Source organism: Gossypium hirsutum, chromosome A13, assembly GCF_007990345.1.
Source record: "Gossypium hirsutum isolate 1008001.06 chromosome A13, Gossypium_hirsutum_v2.1, whole genome shotgun sequence".
In the NCBI taxonomy this organism is placed as follows: Eukaryota; Viridiplantae; Streptophyta; class Magnoliopsida; order Malvales; family Malvaceae; genus Gossypium; species Gossypium hirsutum.
In genome coordinates this window covers 103,441,225-103,457,386 of record NC_053436.1, presented here as the reverse complement: position 1 = coordinate 103,457,386, position 16,162 = coordinate 103,441,225, and the positions used below count along the sequence as shown (strand labels likewise).

General features: G+C 28.9%; 1 protein-coding gene across 1 annotated transcript; it reads left to right on the top strand.

Moving 5' to 3' along the window:
- Positions 1 to 12,418: 12,418 nt before the first annotated feature.
- On the top strand, positions 12,419 to 14,230 carry LOC107893192 (protein LIGHT-DEPENDENT SHORT HYPOCOTYLS 1). The gene is made up of 2 exons (XM_016818121.2): positions 12,419 to 13,611; positions 14,020 to 14,230. Exons 1-2 carry the CDS (start codon positions 13,011 to 13,013, stop codon positions 14,031 to 14,033), a joined length of 615 nt encoding a protein of 204 aa, XP_016673610.1. The 5' UTR covers positions 12,419 to 13,010; the 3' UTR covers positions 14,034 to 14,230.
- Positions 14,231 to 16,162: the final 1,932 nt, after the last annotated feature.

Below are 16,162 nucleotides of genomic sequence, written 5' to 3'. Positions count from 1 at the left end.
TTTTTTATTTTATTAAAAATGTTAAAAATTTCCATTCATAAATATTAGATGTTTTTGATAAATAACATGGATTTGGAGCTTTTATTTTGTTGTGTGATGATTTTGTAAAGTGATTTTGTTAAATATTGATTTTAGGATTAAATTATGAAAATGTCATAATATTAAGGTTTGATAGTGAATTTTAGGTTTATTAGGGGTTGTATGAGGGCCTAGAATATTTTGATATATTATTGATTGAGAAAATTAGTTAATTTGATAGATTAACTAATTAAGGGATTAAATTGTAAAAATTGTAAAAGTTTGGGGTAATTATGTAAATTTGAAAAATAAAAGGGTATTAATTGTGAAATGAATTGGAAATGAAATATATGCTAATGAATGGGTAATTTTATATTGTAGATCAAAATCCTATAGATACTCGTGAAAAAGAAAAAATAGCGGTTTGCAATTGCTACAATTCAGTCTAAGTAAGTTTGTATGGTTGAAATTTAACATTTGTATAAATTGATGATTGGTATTATATATATGTTATATTGTTGGAATTGAATTATTGTTGGAAATATATTATTGAATTTAATACTTAGTCTGGATTGAACGCGAGACTTGAGTATATTCGTGATTTGGTGTATGAAGGGGGTTTGGAGTGGAGATGGTATTAGAGGGAGATATCGGTATTATTCCCAAGTAAACCGGAATTCAATTTTTTTTTGCAAACTCTCGTGTTTTACTTTCTGTTTGGCGTAATTGGGTGGACCAACCCTTACGAGCTTGTGTTGACGATGTACTCTTATCTGTAAGTCGTTCTTTGAATGGAAAAATCTCAGTAAGGTGATTTATTTAATGAATTTGAAAGACATGTTATTTATTTTTGTATTGATTTGAATACGGATATATTTATCGGTTGAAGTTGTAAATGACAGAGAATTGTCATGGATGATTTTTTTACTTAATTTATTATAGTTAATTCGATAATATTTTTGTTTAACTCATCAAACTTACTAAGCTTTATTAAGCTTATCTGTATTGTTTAATGTCATTGTAGATTTTTAGAATGTTGGACAATTGGATCAGCACTCAAGTCACACTATCCAGCTTATCTCAGTAGTTTTTGAAAAGTTCATTACGGTTTACATGGCATGTATAGGCTTTTGTGCGAAGTTGGTCAAAGTTTGGCTTATGAAAATATTATGAATAATATTTTGTTTATATAAACAACTTATATGAGTATGATAATAAGGTATAATTCCGATGTTAGTGTGAGTGATATATGTATGTATGTATTTGAATTATTGTGAACTTTGATAACTTTGTTAGGTAAATTAATTAGGTAAGTTTGGATACTTGGTTGACAAGTTTTTAAGTTGTCATTTAAAGTGCCTAAAGGCGTATTGGTTGTATGTAGTAATAATACATGTTCAAGACTTTATTTTAGTTTGTTTTGAATGTCTTGTTATGGCTTGTTGATGTGCAATATGTTGAGTCTAGGTTGGTGTCAAATTGGGTGAGAAATGTGGCTTTGAAAATGGCCTATTTTCGTTCACATGGGTAGAGACACTAGCGTGTGGCTTAGCTATGTGTGACACACGGCCAAGTGACACGGTCGTCTGTCCCCTGTATCTTCTTAAGAATACAAATCAATATGCTCACACGGCATAGCACATGGGCGTGTGACTTGGCCGTGTGACCCAAGTCAGAGAGTTACACGAGTAAGGACATAGGCTAAGACACACTAGTGTGTCCCTATTTTGAATGCCCACACGACCTATGACACGGGCATGTGTCCTGACCATGTGAGTCACACGACAGTGTAACCCCCTGCAGCTTTGAAACGTTTCTACTTTTTCAGAAAAATTCTCTGAGTTTCTGAATTAGTCTTGACTTGTTTCTAATACATATTTTGGGTATTGAGGGCTCGTATAAGGGACAACATATATGATTTTGATTGGTTTTATTATGAATATTGATATGTAATGAAACGTTTGAAATTTTTGTCTGTTTGATCTGTAAATATCGGTAATGCTTTATAACCCTGTTCTGGCGACGGATGCGGGTTAGGGGTGTTACATATAACATATTTATGCTAAAATAATAAAAAATTACATGAACATCATGAAAACTTTTCATCTCTTACCTTAAGTCCTTATTAGTACAAACTAACCCCTGACTTTCTCTCTCCTTTCAAGTAATTATCAACTCTTTTTTCATAAAGCTAAAGCAACTACTTTGCTTTACTCTTGATTTGATTTAGAAATCAAGAAACAAAAATGAAGAAACAAGCTTTAAGGACTCAAAAATTATGAAAAGGACTTCGTTGGAATAAGATTAAAAGATGGAGATGGAGAGAGTAGGTAGAAGATGTTGGCTTGTTTGAGAAAGAAGAGAGCTTTCATCTTTTCTTTCAATTTCTGCACACTTCATTAAAAATATCTCATGATTTTTAACTTCAAAATGGTTAATTTGCTATGTAGTCCTTTATCCTCTCATCATTACACTTTAGCCCAATCATTATCTATAAATATATTGTTTTACTAATTACCATTTTGACCTTTATCATCTTTACAATTCTCATTTATGAATCACATTTTATTTGGTAAAATTTCTTCTTAATCATTCCTTGTTTTCCATCTACTCTTATGTTACTAACTTAACATTTTAATTTTTATTCTTTTGCCCCACTATTTTTCATTTTCCTACAATTTAGTCATTACTTCAAATCAAATTTTCCTATCCCGAAATTATTTCTAATTTCTATCAACTCTAGTTACTTTCTATATGTTTACTCTAAAATTCCTATTTAATCTATTTCCTAAAATTCTGTAATTTTCTTAACCTGACACCCCACTGAACCTCACCTTCTATACTTTGAAAATGCTAAAACGTCAATGTGATCCAATTTTTCCCTGTCTTTTCATATGTACTGAAGTGTTGGATTTTTTGATTCAATTGGCTGAAGAGTGCGATGAAGTTCATGGTATTTTAGTTTGTTGAGAGAGCCCTATGATCTCGCATCTCTTTTTTGTTGACCATAATTTCTAATTTGTTTTCCGGGCTTCACTGTTTGAATGTTTGACGGTCATGAATATTCTTGAGATGTATAGACTGGCTTTGTGTCAGGCAATTAATTTTTTGAAGTCAGGAATTATGTTCAATGTTAATACGAAGCTTTAAGATAGAGTAGCAGTGCAATCATTATTAGGTGTCGTAACACCACTAAATCATGTTTGTTATTTGGGATTGCCACCTCTCATTAGGAGAAATAAGAAACATGCTTTCTCTTTTCTTTGGAATTGACTTAGTAAGCTTATTCATGGTTAGTTAAATCGTCTTTTATCTAAACTGAGTAAAGACATGGTTGTTAAGACAGTAGCTCAAGTTGTTGGAGAAAATTCGGTTTGAAAAAGGTTTTCTTGCAAAGCGGAAAATAAAAATTTTGAAAACGAAGCTAGTTTGTGATATTTATAGCAATAAACCAATTATTGAATTCACACCTATGTTTTCGACTAGACGAATCCTTGTTGTTTCTAGCTTTCAACCAAATGGCTTTCTCTACTATTCCCATACCACAAACTGCTTCGAGTTTGAGCTCGAACGACTCAAATCAAAACACAAAACTAGAAAGGTTTTCTTTTCTTTAGTGTGAAAATGAAAATCTATTCCCAAATAGAAACCGAAAAAATTTGTTATTCAGAAAATAGATTTAATAGTTGAGAATAAATTCTCTCTATTATCGAGCAAAGTAACAAGATCTTGAAGTTGTGTAAATAGCTCTACCGGTGTCATTTGTTTAATAGAAAAAAAGAGGTAGGACCCTTGTTGAATTGTAGAGGTTTATTTCAACTAGAAAAATGAACTCCTAATCTAACTAGGAGTATAAGGGGCGACAACCGTAGTTAATAGTACTAGGGTTTGCCTTCCATCCCTTTAACATGAGTGGCTTTTGGGTCTTTCCTATATCGAGTTCAATTATAAGTACTTCTCGGGCTTTTTTAATTCAATCCACCATGATATTTGTTTTTTATATCCTAAAAGAAACATCTTAATATATTTTCAATTAAATAATCTTCTCAACCTAATTCTAATTCCATTAAAATCATGACGACTTAACCACAAAAAAAAATCTATGAAAAAATATATTTAATATTTTTATATTCAACGGTTTACTATGACCAAATGATTTATCTTTATTTTCGAACTTCATTTAATTCAAAAAACATAAATTCGTTTCTAGGTCATTTTCATTTTTCATACTCATTTTCATTTTGGAGAAAACCACATTCATTTCCAAATGATTCTATTTCTCCATTTTCATTTTGGAGGAAACCATAATCATTCCAAATGATTTCATTTCTCCATTTTCATTTTCATTTTGGAAAAAAAAAACCATATTCATTTCAAATGTTTCCCATTTCTCCATTTCTATTCATTTTTTGTTCATTTGATTCAACATGCAATTCATTTCTAGTTTCAAGGAGCCAGTGGATAGACATATGCAATTAAGGCTCAAATGATTTATAATTAAGTTCAACTTTTTCTCCTATTAATTATATACTCATTTAGTCACGAAGTCATTCCACTATAGTATCGTAACTGAGCTTTTCCTAACGGCATATCATTACGAAAGCAACTTGATCAGTGCTCGTCCATTGACCTTATCATAAGTGTGTTATTAATCTTTTTGGAATATTATCCATGCTCCCAATATGATTCTATTTTATCTCATGATAACTATTACATCTTTATTCATGAAAAATCGCTATCAAATAGTAATCAAGTCATTCATCAAACTACCCGTGGTCACGTTTACTTTTTATCAACCATGTAATGCCAATGAAAGGATATCATTTACCCATGTCTCGGTCTATGAATTCCACTATTGTGAATGATGTTACATACCGTAGAAGTTATATACCCAATGCACCAGTTTTCAATTCCTTATCTATTTGAACTCAAACTTTTACTTATATCAAAGTATATGAGTCACGCATGCATACTTCGTCATCCACTCTGGATTTAGGTAGGCCACACTATGAATGTCAGGAGTGAATAAATCCATAAAAGAATTTAGGATCTATTCTTCTTAAGTTCAATCCGATGTAATGTCAATCTAGCCAGTCACACATATGTCTTTATCTTCTAGGAGTCATCTGCTCCGATACCCAAGACAAAACATCTCCCCAATTGAACTTGATAGATGACATATTAGTCTTTTAATCAGTTTACTCATTTTTTATTAGACTAAGGACATGTTTAGGTTCGTCTGCTAATACAAGCAGTCTTTTCGTATTACGATCTGATCATGTAATACCATTTAGTATTAGTTTGAACATTAGGCAACCAGTTAGCAACATTTGCTTCTATTTTGCTTTGCGTGAAAAACCATATGAGGATAGTTATATAAAGTATATTAATGTAATCGATGAATTTGTTTTATTAACCAATCTGTTCGAAAAAAATTACAACTTTACAAACAAATATATTACGCTTAGGGCACTAGATCCAATATAAGCACTACCAATTTTCTACATGAGTGTTTTCTTGCTTCTTGTTAGCACTTGTGTTACATTACAAAGAACGATGAATTCTTTTTGGTGGGGTACAAGTGGGAATGCAGGCAGAAAAATTCATTAGTTCTCATAGGATAAACTCTATGTTCCGAAGAAGTTTGAGGGTTTGGCATTTCACAATCTTCACTACTTCAATTTGGCGATGCTTGGTAAGCAAGCTGCAAGGTTTGTTTTGTAGCCAGAGTCTCTTCCAAGTCGGGTTTTCAAAGCTAGATATTTTCCACGATGTGGATTTTTAGATGGGGACATTGGTAATAATCCCTCTTTTGTGTAGACGAGTACTTTTGCTACTAAGCAACTTGTTTTGAAAAGATTTGGATGGAGATTGAGAGATGGTGAGTCAATAAGAGTGTTCCATGAGTCGTGTTTAGTAGACTATAAAATTTTTTATATTGATTTGATTCCATTTTCTAGCATGGAGGAATGTGCAGTAAGAGATCTATTGAATAATGATGCTACCAATTGAGAGTCGATGCTTGTTAAGGGAAATTTCCCTCCTTATGATGTAAAGAGAATGTATCAGGTTCTAATAGGTATTTTTAGTAGACCAAATAATTTGGCACTGGACTAATGATGGATATTATTCGGTTAACTCAAGATTTTATATGGCGATGTATGAAGAACTATGTCCCAACCGAGATGCGACTTATTGATAAGCACTGTATTGTAAATGATAGTTGTGTTCGTTGGTTGATGATGTTAATAAAGTGGCGAATAATTTTTTACTGCAATGGGAAGCTGCGGAAAATGTTTATAACAGTGGTCATGTAACCACGACGTCGACTGACATAGCGGCAGTCGGTTGGAGGTGCCTGGTAGCGAGAGAACTAAAATGTAATGTAGATGCCATTGTTTTTCAAGAAAATTGATGGTCGGGTTTTGTTGCGATAGTTCGAGACCATGATGACCAGTTGGTGAGAGGGTTATCGATCACTTTGATGTGACAAGGAATCCTCATATACCTGAGATAAGTGCTATTCGTGAGGCATTGAAATGGCTTTGTAGGCATAATATGGATGATCTAATTATTAAGTCGGACTGCCAGATTATGATTAATGCGCTCAAAGAAAATCGTAATGACTTGTCGAATTTCGGATCATTGCTCCAAGATTTTATGTTTTTGTAATCAGGTTTTACCATTAATTGGATTAAAGAGAAGGCTAATAAAGTAATTTACCACTTAGCGAAGGTAGCTTTGTTACAAGCACCCTATTACGAGTTTAGGTTCTATCTTTAATTATTCACGCAGACTTATTTGATTACTTGAATGAGAATGAAGCGTATAGAAACAAGTGTACGAGATAAATCGGATATAGTATTTAGTCCCTCTTGAATTTTTAGTTATGTGATTTTGCTTGAAATGCCTGATGATTAATGATATTTTGAGTTTTAAAGTTAGAAAATAAAAAAAAAACTTTCGACATAATTTAACATGATTGTATGTTATTTAACTTGTCAATTTTTTTTAATGCAATAAGTTTATAAATTATTTGCAATAAATTATAGCATCGTAAACTATTATTTTATATATAGAAAACTTTTCTTTTGATAATGGTCAATTAATATATTAATTTATACAATAAAATTAAATCGAATACATATTTTTTTAAAGGGGTCATGTCAGTTTTTAAGTGAATTAATTTTAATCCAAAAGTCAAGTCATTCTTTATGATCAAACAGAAAAGGAAAAAGTATAAAAATCCAACTTTCACATAAATCAAACCATTTGATGGGCTTTTTCTTTTTTTATCAATAATTTCATTCTCAAATTGAAGGAATAATTTTTTAATGATTATCTTTGAATAAAATATTAGCTTTTACTGTGGATATAAATTTGGCTCGATCATCATAAAAATATATTAGAATTGAGCTAGTATAAACTCATTTCAATCTAATTATTAACTTATAAAAGTAATTATAAATTTTAATCAACAGAATAAATAATTTTTTTCATTTTCCTAATAAGAAATTTTAATTTTTAAAAATATATATTAATATTTTATATAAAAATTTTGAAAGATTTATTATTACAAATATATGTTGAAACAAATATAAAGCAGAACCAAATCAATACAAATAAATAACCATAAATAATTAATAAAACTCGTCTAAGACAAATATGCATATTGAAATTTAAACCTTATACATTACAATATGAGATTTGAACTTAAATGCTCAATCCTTAAATCTTAATGTAACTTTTGTAGAGATAAAATGATTTTTTATACAAATAGTAAAAATTTAAACTCCATAAATATAATTAAGATTTTGTCGCATGTCTTTTTTTTTTGAAATTTTTAAATACAACTTAAAGGTACATAATAAAATTACATTTTAACTCTTAAATTTATAATTCATTTTCTTCACAACATATACCAGCTCATCAATTACCCTTAAATATATATAAAATATAAATGCTCATCAATTACCCTTAAAAACCCTAAGAAAGGAACAAACAAAGCTGAGGGAAGAGCGGAGTTAGATTCCTTTCCTTCACAACATTGAATTATATATATATATACCTGCCTACCTATAACTAGCTCCTTGGTTCCAAGTTCCAACAACTATGGAATTGGGCGTTGAGAGTGTGTGTTAGCCTCTGTTTGCTGGATTGTTATTGAGATTCCAAATGTGTGGGTTTCTTACTCTAAGTGCGAACTATTTGTTTTCTATTTTTAACAACCCCTCATTCTCTAACTGCTTATTACCATCATGGCTACTGTTTTTTAAGGTAGGGCTAATAACATTTGGCCACTGTTCGTACTTCTTCCAATAATTGAATAATACTATTGTAATTATTATAATATACATTTTATTATAATTATAAAATTTTTAAATTTAAATACGTGTCTAATTGTTAAAATATAATTATATCGTAATTTTTATATTATATTTATTAGTATAAAATGTACTTATATAACAACAAAGTTTTAATATCTAAAAAATAATATTATTTTGTTATTACACCGTTAACGCTAGTCAATAATTCAGTAATTATAACATAATGAATTGTTAACATTAGGGACCATATAATATATTTTTTCAAAAGTTGAGTGACTATAAAATAATTTATACCATATGTAAATGACTAAGTTTGCAGTTTGATATTTTCTTAAAAGGAACTGATTTTTTATCTGTGAAAATTCATGCTAATTAAGTGATCTAAAATGTAATTTATCCCATATTTTAGATTTGTGAATTTTAAAGAAAATCATTAACATAAAGGTAAATTATATAGATAGTCATTCAATTATATTTTTTTTCATTTTAAGTACCAAAATAAAAAAATTTACAATTTAAACATCCACGTCACAGTTTGATCATTTTAATCACTTCCATTAAAATTCAAAAAAAAATTCTGTTAAATAATAATATTATTTTAAAAATTACACTTTTAGTTTCTTTGTTTCATCATCATCATGTTCATCATCACCATCCATCATTACCAAAACAGTAAAATCCTAGAAAAATTCACTAAAAATTTAGAAGAAGAAAAAAGGATTCAATTTTTAGTGAATTTTTCTAGGATTTTACTGTTTTGGTAATGATGGATGTTGATGATGAACATGATGAAACAAAGACACCAAACGTGCAATTTTTAAAATAATATTATTATTTAACAAAAAAATTATTTTTGTTTATTTTATAATGAGAATAATCAAAATAATCAAATTATATAATATGAAAGTTTAAATTACAAAATTTTTTTATTTCGGTACCTAAAATAAAAAATTTTGATAATTGGATAACTATCTGTGTAGTTTACCCTTAAATACTGTGTAAAAGAATAAATTGAAAGGTTAATTCACCATATGTCCCTAAACTATAAGTCAAATTTTAATTTGGTCCTTAACATTCACTTCTCCTTTAAAAGTCGATAACACATGTCGCCAACTGATTATAATACATGATACCAACTGATTGTGACAGATGTTAGTGTCTTAGATTTATTTTTCCTCGCCTTGTTTTTTTTTATTAATAAATACTAATAAAATAAATAATAAGTTATATCTTAAAGTAATTTTAAGTTATAATTAATTAGAATATTAATTCTTTAAAAATATTATTTTATATCTAAATACAAAAAATAACTTATATAACTTATATACTAATCTAAGTTATATTTTTGATAAATAATTTATTAAAATATTTTCATTTACATTAAATTTTATAAAATTAATCTTCTTTTTCACATTACCTAATTAAGATTTTTTTTTATTTTCATTTTTAATTATTTCTACTTTTACAATTAAGTTTGTGCAAAAAAAAAAATCAATAACTAATATGAAGTATTAGCTATTTCTTTATATATGTATATATATATATATATTAAATAGATAAAAGTGAAAAAATATAATAAATATAAGGAGTAAAAAAAATTACTAAAAAATAAAATGAATAACGGGAAAAAGACAAAAAAATATTATTCAAATGTAAATATAAAAAAAGGTATTTACTATAATGGTGCATTTATACTTTATTATTATTGTTTTTTTTCATTTAAGAGAGGCAGAGCCTAAAACAATAAAATTACATTAAAAGAAAGACAAAACAAACAGCCCAACATAAATCCAAACTGTTCTAAGATAATCTATCATTTTCGAGAATATGACAAACATTTTTGGTGGATTAGTAAAATTCTTTAAATTTCAATTTTGTTATTCAATTCACAATTCGATTCATATGTCGATAGATGTATTTAAAGTTAGCTTTTTAATTACGTGAAACATCTCTCGAATTAATTTTTGAATATATTTCTCGTGTTATGTTGATGTTGTTATTATTAGTGGAATGGGGAAATTGGGTTTGCTGATTTTAAATGCTTTGAATCAGTTTTGTTTAATTTTAGTGAAATGGGCAAACCAAATTGAATGTATTCCCCAAGTTTCCCATAAATTCACCTCCTTCTGCACATAAGAACAACAAGTTAAAGCAAAATTAGCCCCATTCATCATATTTTCATTGACGAAAGACTTTATCAATTTTACCTAGAAGTGAAATGGACAAATTTTGGGGTTAAAATAGTTTTAAGCTTACCTTGAAAGATCAATGTCAATGCTCCAAACAAAAGATACAACATTGATCTAAAGATTAAATTTCCTTTGGAGGACAACATGAGATATCATTGTATTATGAAAATCCAAGGGCTTATCCTACAAGCCTTCAAGGGGGAAATCATGAATAATAAAGGTAAACAAATTGAGAGGGATTTGGGCAAGTGCTGTGAAGGTTCCTATGCCATCCAACATTGTCAACTTACCCATCATTTCATTCTTTGGTTTTTGGAATTCAAAAGTAATTTTGTGGATTTTTAGTGCTTCATAAATCATTGAAAATATTTAATAATTTAATTTTTTTTTACACATGTTTGATAATATAAAATTAAAACAATCAGATAGAATTTTTTTTTACAAAGAAATGTGAAAAATAATAAATAAAAAAAGCCACCTGTCACTTAATGGAGAATATTTTTAATTAATTTATTTTATTTTATTTTATTTTATTTTAATATTATACTATATATTCTATAAAATGTTGACGTTTAAATTTGGATTTTTTGTTTAGAATAAGATGAAAAGTTTAAAAATTAAAGAAAAAATGTAAAATATAAATTTTTTATAATTTAAAATTTATATTTATCAAAAAATTTAATTATATTTCATAATTAATTTTAATATATATTAAAAAAATATAACTTAAATTCACCACTTAAATTTTCAGTACTTAATTTTTCCGCACTTAATTTCCAGTTTATCAAATAGCACCTTCATTGAGAACTTTATAATAATTTAGGTATATAGTATGTTAAAATACTAAAATATAATACTTACACATGGATCATCAAAAAGTTAGAGATGGAAAAGTCGATTGAGTTTTAGCTCGGCTGACATCAACATTATTGTCAATATAAAAGGACGTAGATTTGAATACGTTGAAATACGTTTATCCTCCAATTTAAGGGTTAAATATATAGGAGTTATGTTAGTTCTATATAACACATCAAAAAGTTAGAAATAGAAAATCTTTTTATGTGTAGATTAAACCCTTCCGTTTGGATAAAAGCATGAAATCTTGTCAAAAATTTGGAAGAGTTTGGATAAAAGCCTTAAGTTTGAAAAATAAATTTACACAAAAAAAATAGGATTGTTTAAAATATAGATCAAAGTTAGACTTTTAACATTCAAGACTCTAATTCAACTCAGTTCAATTTTATTCATTTTCTAATTATGATATTAGGTTTTTATATTACATAAATATTAAATCTCTAATAATATATAATACTATACGACACTCACAAAATGAGTGAAAAACTATACAATTTTATAAAGAATTTATATTAAACCAAATATAGTTTTGGTTGAAACAGTAAAGTATGATATTTTAGATTCAAATCTCAATATTCCCATAATGTATATATATTTCTAGATTTATCAAAAATATAAAAATAGTAATTTAAAAAAATAGGAAAATTGATAGATGACACCCTCAAACACGCTATAATATAAAAATTACAAAAAATGTTAAAATTTGGTTAAAAAAATAAAGAGGTTGGATTATTAAATATAAATTAAAATAGCATTTTTTTGTAAAAATAGAAAAAAACAATATTGGGTAATTTTTTAAAAATAGCTTAAGTGGATAATTTTTTAAAAAAAACGACATTTTTTTAGTAATTTAGTATTTGACAGCAGCTCAACAAAGGGAAGAGAGTTTCAAAGAGAAGAAATAAAAGTGGAAAAATTGGGGTACAGCCCTAAGTCACTATCACCTCTGCCTTCACTGCCAACTTGTCCTATTTTTGGCAAAACAATTTCCTTTTAATTATTTAATTAATTAATTTTACCTTATGTTATATACAAGTACTTATTAACCATTGGTGTTTCACTTACTGAACCCTCCTCCATTTCTCTTTGACCCATTGGTCTATAGCATTATATTCTCTCTTTCCCTTGTTTTTTGTTTCACTTTATCTCTCTCTTACTTTATCAATAGTGTTTCAAACTCCAGTTTGCTTCTCCTTTTGCTCATAATTTCATCTCTGATCTCTTCTTTTTCTTTGCTCTTTTAGCCCTATTTTCCTACCCTCAAATTGTTGCAGTCTCGTCCATCTGAAACAATTTGCTAAATATTATTATCAATATGTTCCTTCTCTAAATGGAGAAACAAATACAACCCTTTTTCGGTGTCTCTCTAGTTTGATTGTTTCTTTCTTTCAATCTCTTTGTTATTTTATTCAGTTATCTGTTATGGAAGCCATGCAGAATCTTGCATTTCATCATTGCTTGAGCTATCATCGTCACCCATATACCTGAAGTTCGAAAAAAAGGCTTTGAAACTGTTCTCCCTCCTTAATTATCTATCTAGGTTCTGTGAGGTAATCCTGATCGGGTTATTTAGAAGAAACAAGTGAAACCCTAAAAGATTGAGGACATCATCAGCAAAATAATGGACTTGGTTTCCCCACAAAGCAATCCAAATAACTTTCCGAGTCCGATTGTAGGCTCAAACCCCATAGCAAACATCACTGCAACGCCTGCTTCTAGCACTGCAACTCCACCCACTCCGAGTCGGTATGAGAACCAGAAGCGCAGGGATTGGAACACTTTCTGTCAGTACCTGAGAAACCATAGGCCTCCATTGTCGCTTTCAATGTGTAGTGGCGCTCATGTTCTGGAGTTTCTTAGGTACCTAGATCAATTTGGGAAGACCAAGGTTCATAACCAGACATGTCCTTTCTTTGGCCTCCCAAACCCACCGGCTCCCTGCCCATGCCCTCTGAGACAAGCCTGGGGTAGCCTCGATGCACTCATTGGTCGACTCCGAGCTGCTTATGAAGAACATGGGGGCAGACCAGAAGGGAACCCTTTTGGAGCTCGAGCTGTAAGGATTTTCTTAAGGGAAGTCAGAGATTTCCAGGCCAAAGCTAGAGGTGTCAGGTATGAGAAGAAAAGAAAGAGGCCTAAGCAAAAGATGGCACCACCACCAGCACCACAACAACCACCTCCACCACCAGCACCACCAATACTTGCCGATGCAACTGCTGCAAGTAAGTAACTAAACACCTGAAACTCAAACTCTCTTTGATTATATATTACTGCTAATTTTTTCCCCATTTCTTTGTATAGGAATCTTTATTAGAACTTAATAAAATTTTATGTTGTTTACTTTTTCCTTGTTTGGGACTGTGCCATGTTAAGTGGGTACCCTTCAAATTGCTCTTTTAGGGGACAGTTTTGAATGGTAGTGACAGGGATGATCAGTTACTAGGAAGCAGAGGTAATTGGGAAAGAATAGTACCAAAAAGAAAATGATGGTCTATATTTCTGGTCAATTCATATATTTCTGATTATTGTGTACATATATAGGCTTTCTAGTTTTGGTATGCTTGATTTTTCTTGGGAATTTTTTAATCACATTGATGCTAATGGATACATTTCTTTTTCCCTTTTTACAGGGAGTACTATATAATTGGAAGAAGCATAGGGTCAATTTGCAATCAACATATTGTCTGGATGATAAGGTTTTTATGGGTTTTGATTGTATAAGGTAATTTTTTTCTACTTTTTATATTTCCATGGCTTATTTGATAATGTTATACACAATATTATATATATTAATGTAATGATATCTATGTTGCTTTAATATATAAACGTGAAATCTATTTATATCCTCTCTTTCTGTCATCAACCAACCATTTTTGCTTAATTAAACAATATCTATAGAATTTACCCAAATTTTTAAGAAAGAAAAAAACAAGGAGTTTATATCGAAAGACAAGGCATTGGAAGTCAAGCAAGGTCGGTTTATTAAGGTTATTATAGATATAATATAGTAAAAAAACACATTTTTTTATCGCAAAAAGGACAAAACCTAGATCCATCTTTTCTAATATTAGTGAATGACGACATCTGAAAAATACACCCAGACATGCTATAAATATTAATAATATTATTATTAACAAGTATTGGTGCATGCATTTGAATTTGTTCATTTTTTTATATATTTACAGAAATATATTTTTATGTTAGTCACAAAGTTTGAAACACACAATCTAATGGACTGTAACTATAAAGAATGTAGTTTCCATATATTTATTTTTGGATATATATTGAGCATTGGAACTGTAACTATAAAGAAGCCATATTTGTTTGTATTTGAGTAATGAGTTCCAATAAACCATTTTCATGGGGTTTTATTTTTGTTTTGAAGAAAATAGTCCTCGAAATGAACATACAGAATCCTTACTGCACAGCACCGACCAAGAAAACTGGCTAATTTCTTAGCTTTCAACCTATATATATGTATATATAAAAAAAACTGCTTCATATAGGCATACATACGTGGATGTCCCAACATGAGTAGTCATATACATTGCGGAGTTTCAGTGCAGCACAGAACTCGACAGTGCCTTTACAGAAACTGTGTCGGGGCCATACAAGAATTTCCTTTGGATTTTTGTTTTATGAAGCTACCTTTACATTGTTTTTGCAGATCTATATATACAATAACCCAAAGTTTAAATTATATACAAGAAAGAGTAATGCATGATTCAAGTCGGTTTTGCATTGAATTACACATTTAAGAATATCAATGAAAGTGTGTGCGTGTTTTGGGTATTTTGACTCACCCTTGAATATTGCAGCAATGGGTTAAATCTTACGATAGAAGCATCCTGCCAATTTATAAGTTGCTAGGCATATATATATATATATATAAATACTTTTGGAATATTCTGTGTTTAAGGTATTTCGTATTTATATTTATATAAATTTTAATGCGTTAATAATTCGTATTATATGTAGAATTTTAAATATTAATATATTCTTATCAACGGTGAAGATTCAATTAAGTCGAGTCAAATCGAGTTTTGAGTTAATCGAGTTGGCGAATCCCATTTTAGCAATTGAACTCAATTTGAAATTTTTACGAATCGAGTCAAGTCGAGATGAGTTAACGAATCATATTATTTATACTCAATGTTCAATTTACATAGACCGATTATTTAACTAGTAGACAAAGTACAATATTATTTAATTACATAAATAATATAATAGTTTTGTCTTTTAATTTAATAAGTAAACATTTATCAAAACAACTTAATTTTAACTTTTAACTTTAGAAAAGGTAAATATTTATCTAAACGACGTAGTTTTGCCTTTCCTTATTCAGATTTTCATTCGAGTTAAACCGAAAAATTTGATTTTTTATTCGAGTTGATCCGAATAACTTGAACTATTTAATTCAAAATTTAAATTTTTGATCGAGTACTTTTAATCAATTTGGATTTTGCTCACCCCTAATTCTTATTATGTGTTTGTATATATTTATATGGTATCATGTTTTAAGAGTTAATTGCATCAAACATTGTCAAATTATGATATTCATTTTAAATTAGTCCTTAAATTTCAAATCATTCTAATTATATCTCCAAACTATCGAAGTCATGTCAATTAAGTCTTTTCGCTGCTAAAAACATTAATTTATCTGTTAAATGATACTACAAATCTTATGTGATATAATTTAAAATAAAAAAATTAAGAAAAAATGAATATTGTAAAAAAATTGTTTTAAAAATATTAGTTTTGAGGTATTTAAAA

Coding starts and splice junctions, on each gene's coding strand:
- LOC107893192 (XM_016818121.2), top strand. CDS start 13,011: ATGGACTTGGTTTCCCCACAAAGCAATCCAAATAACTTTCCGAGTCCG.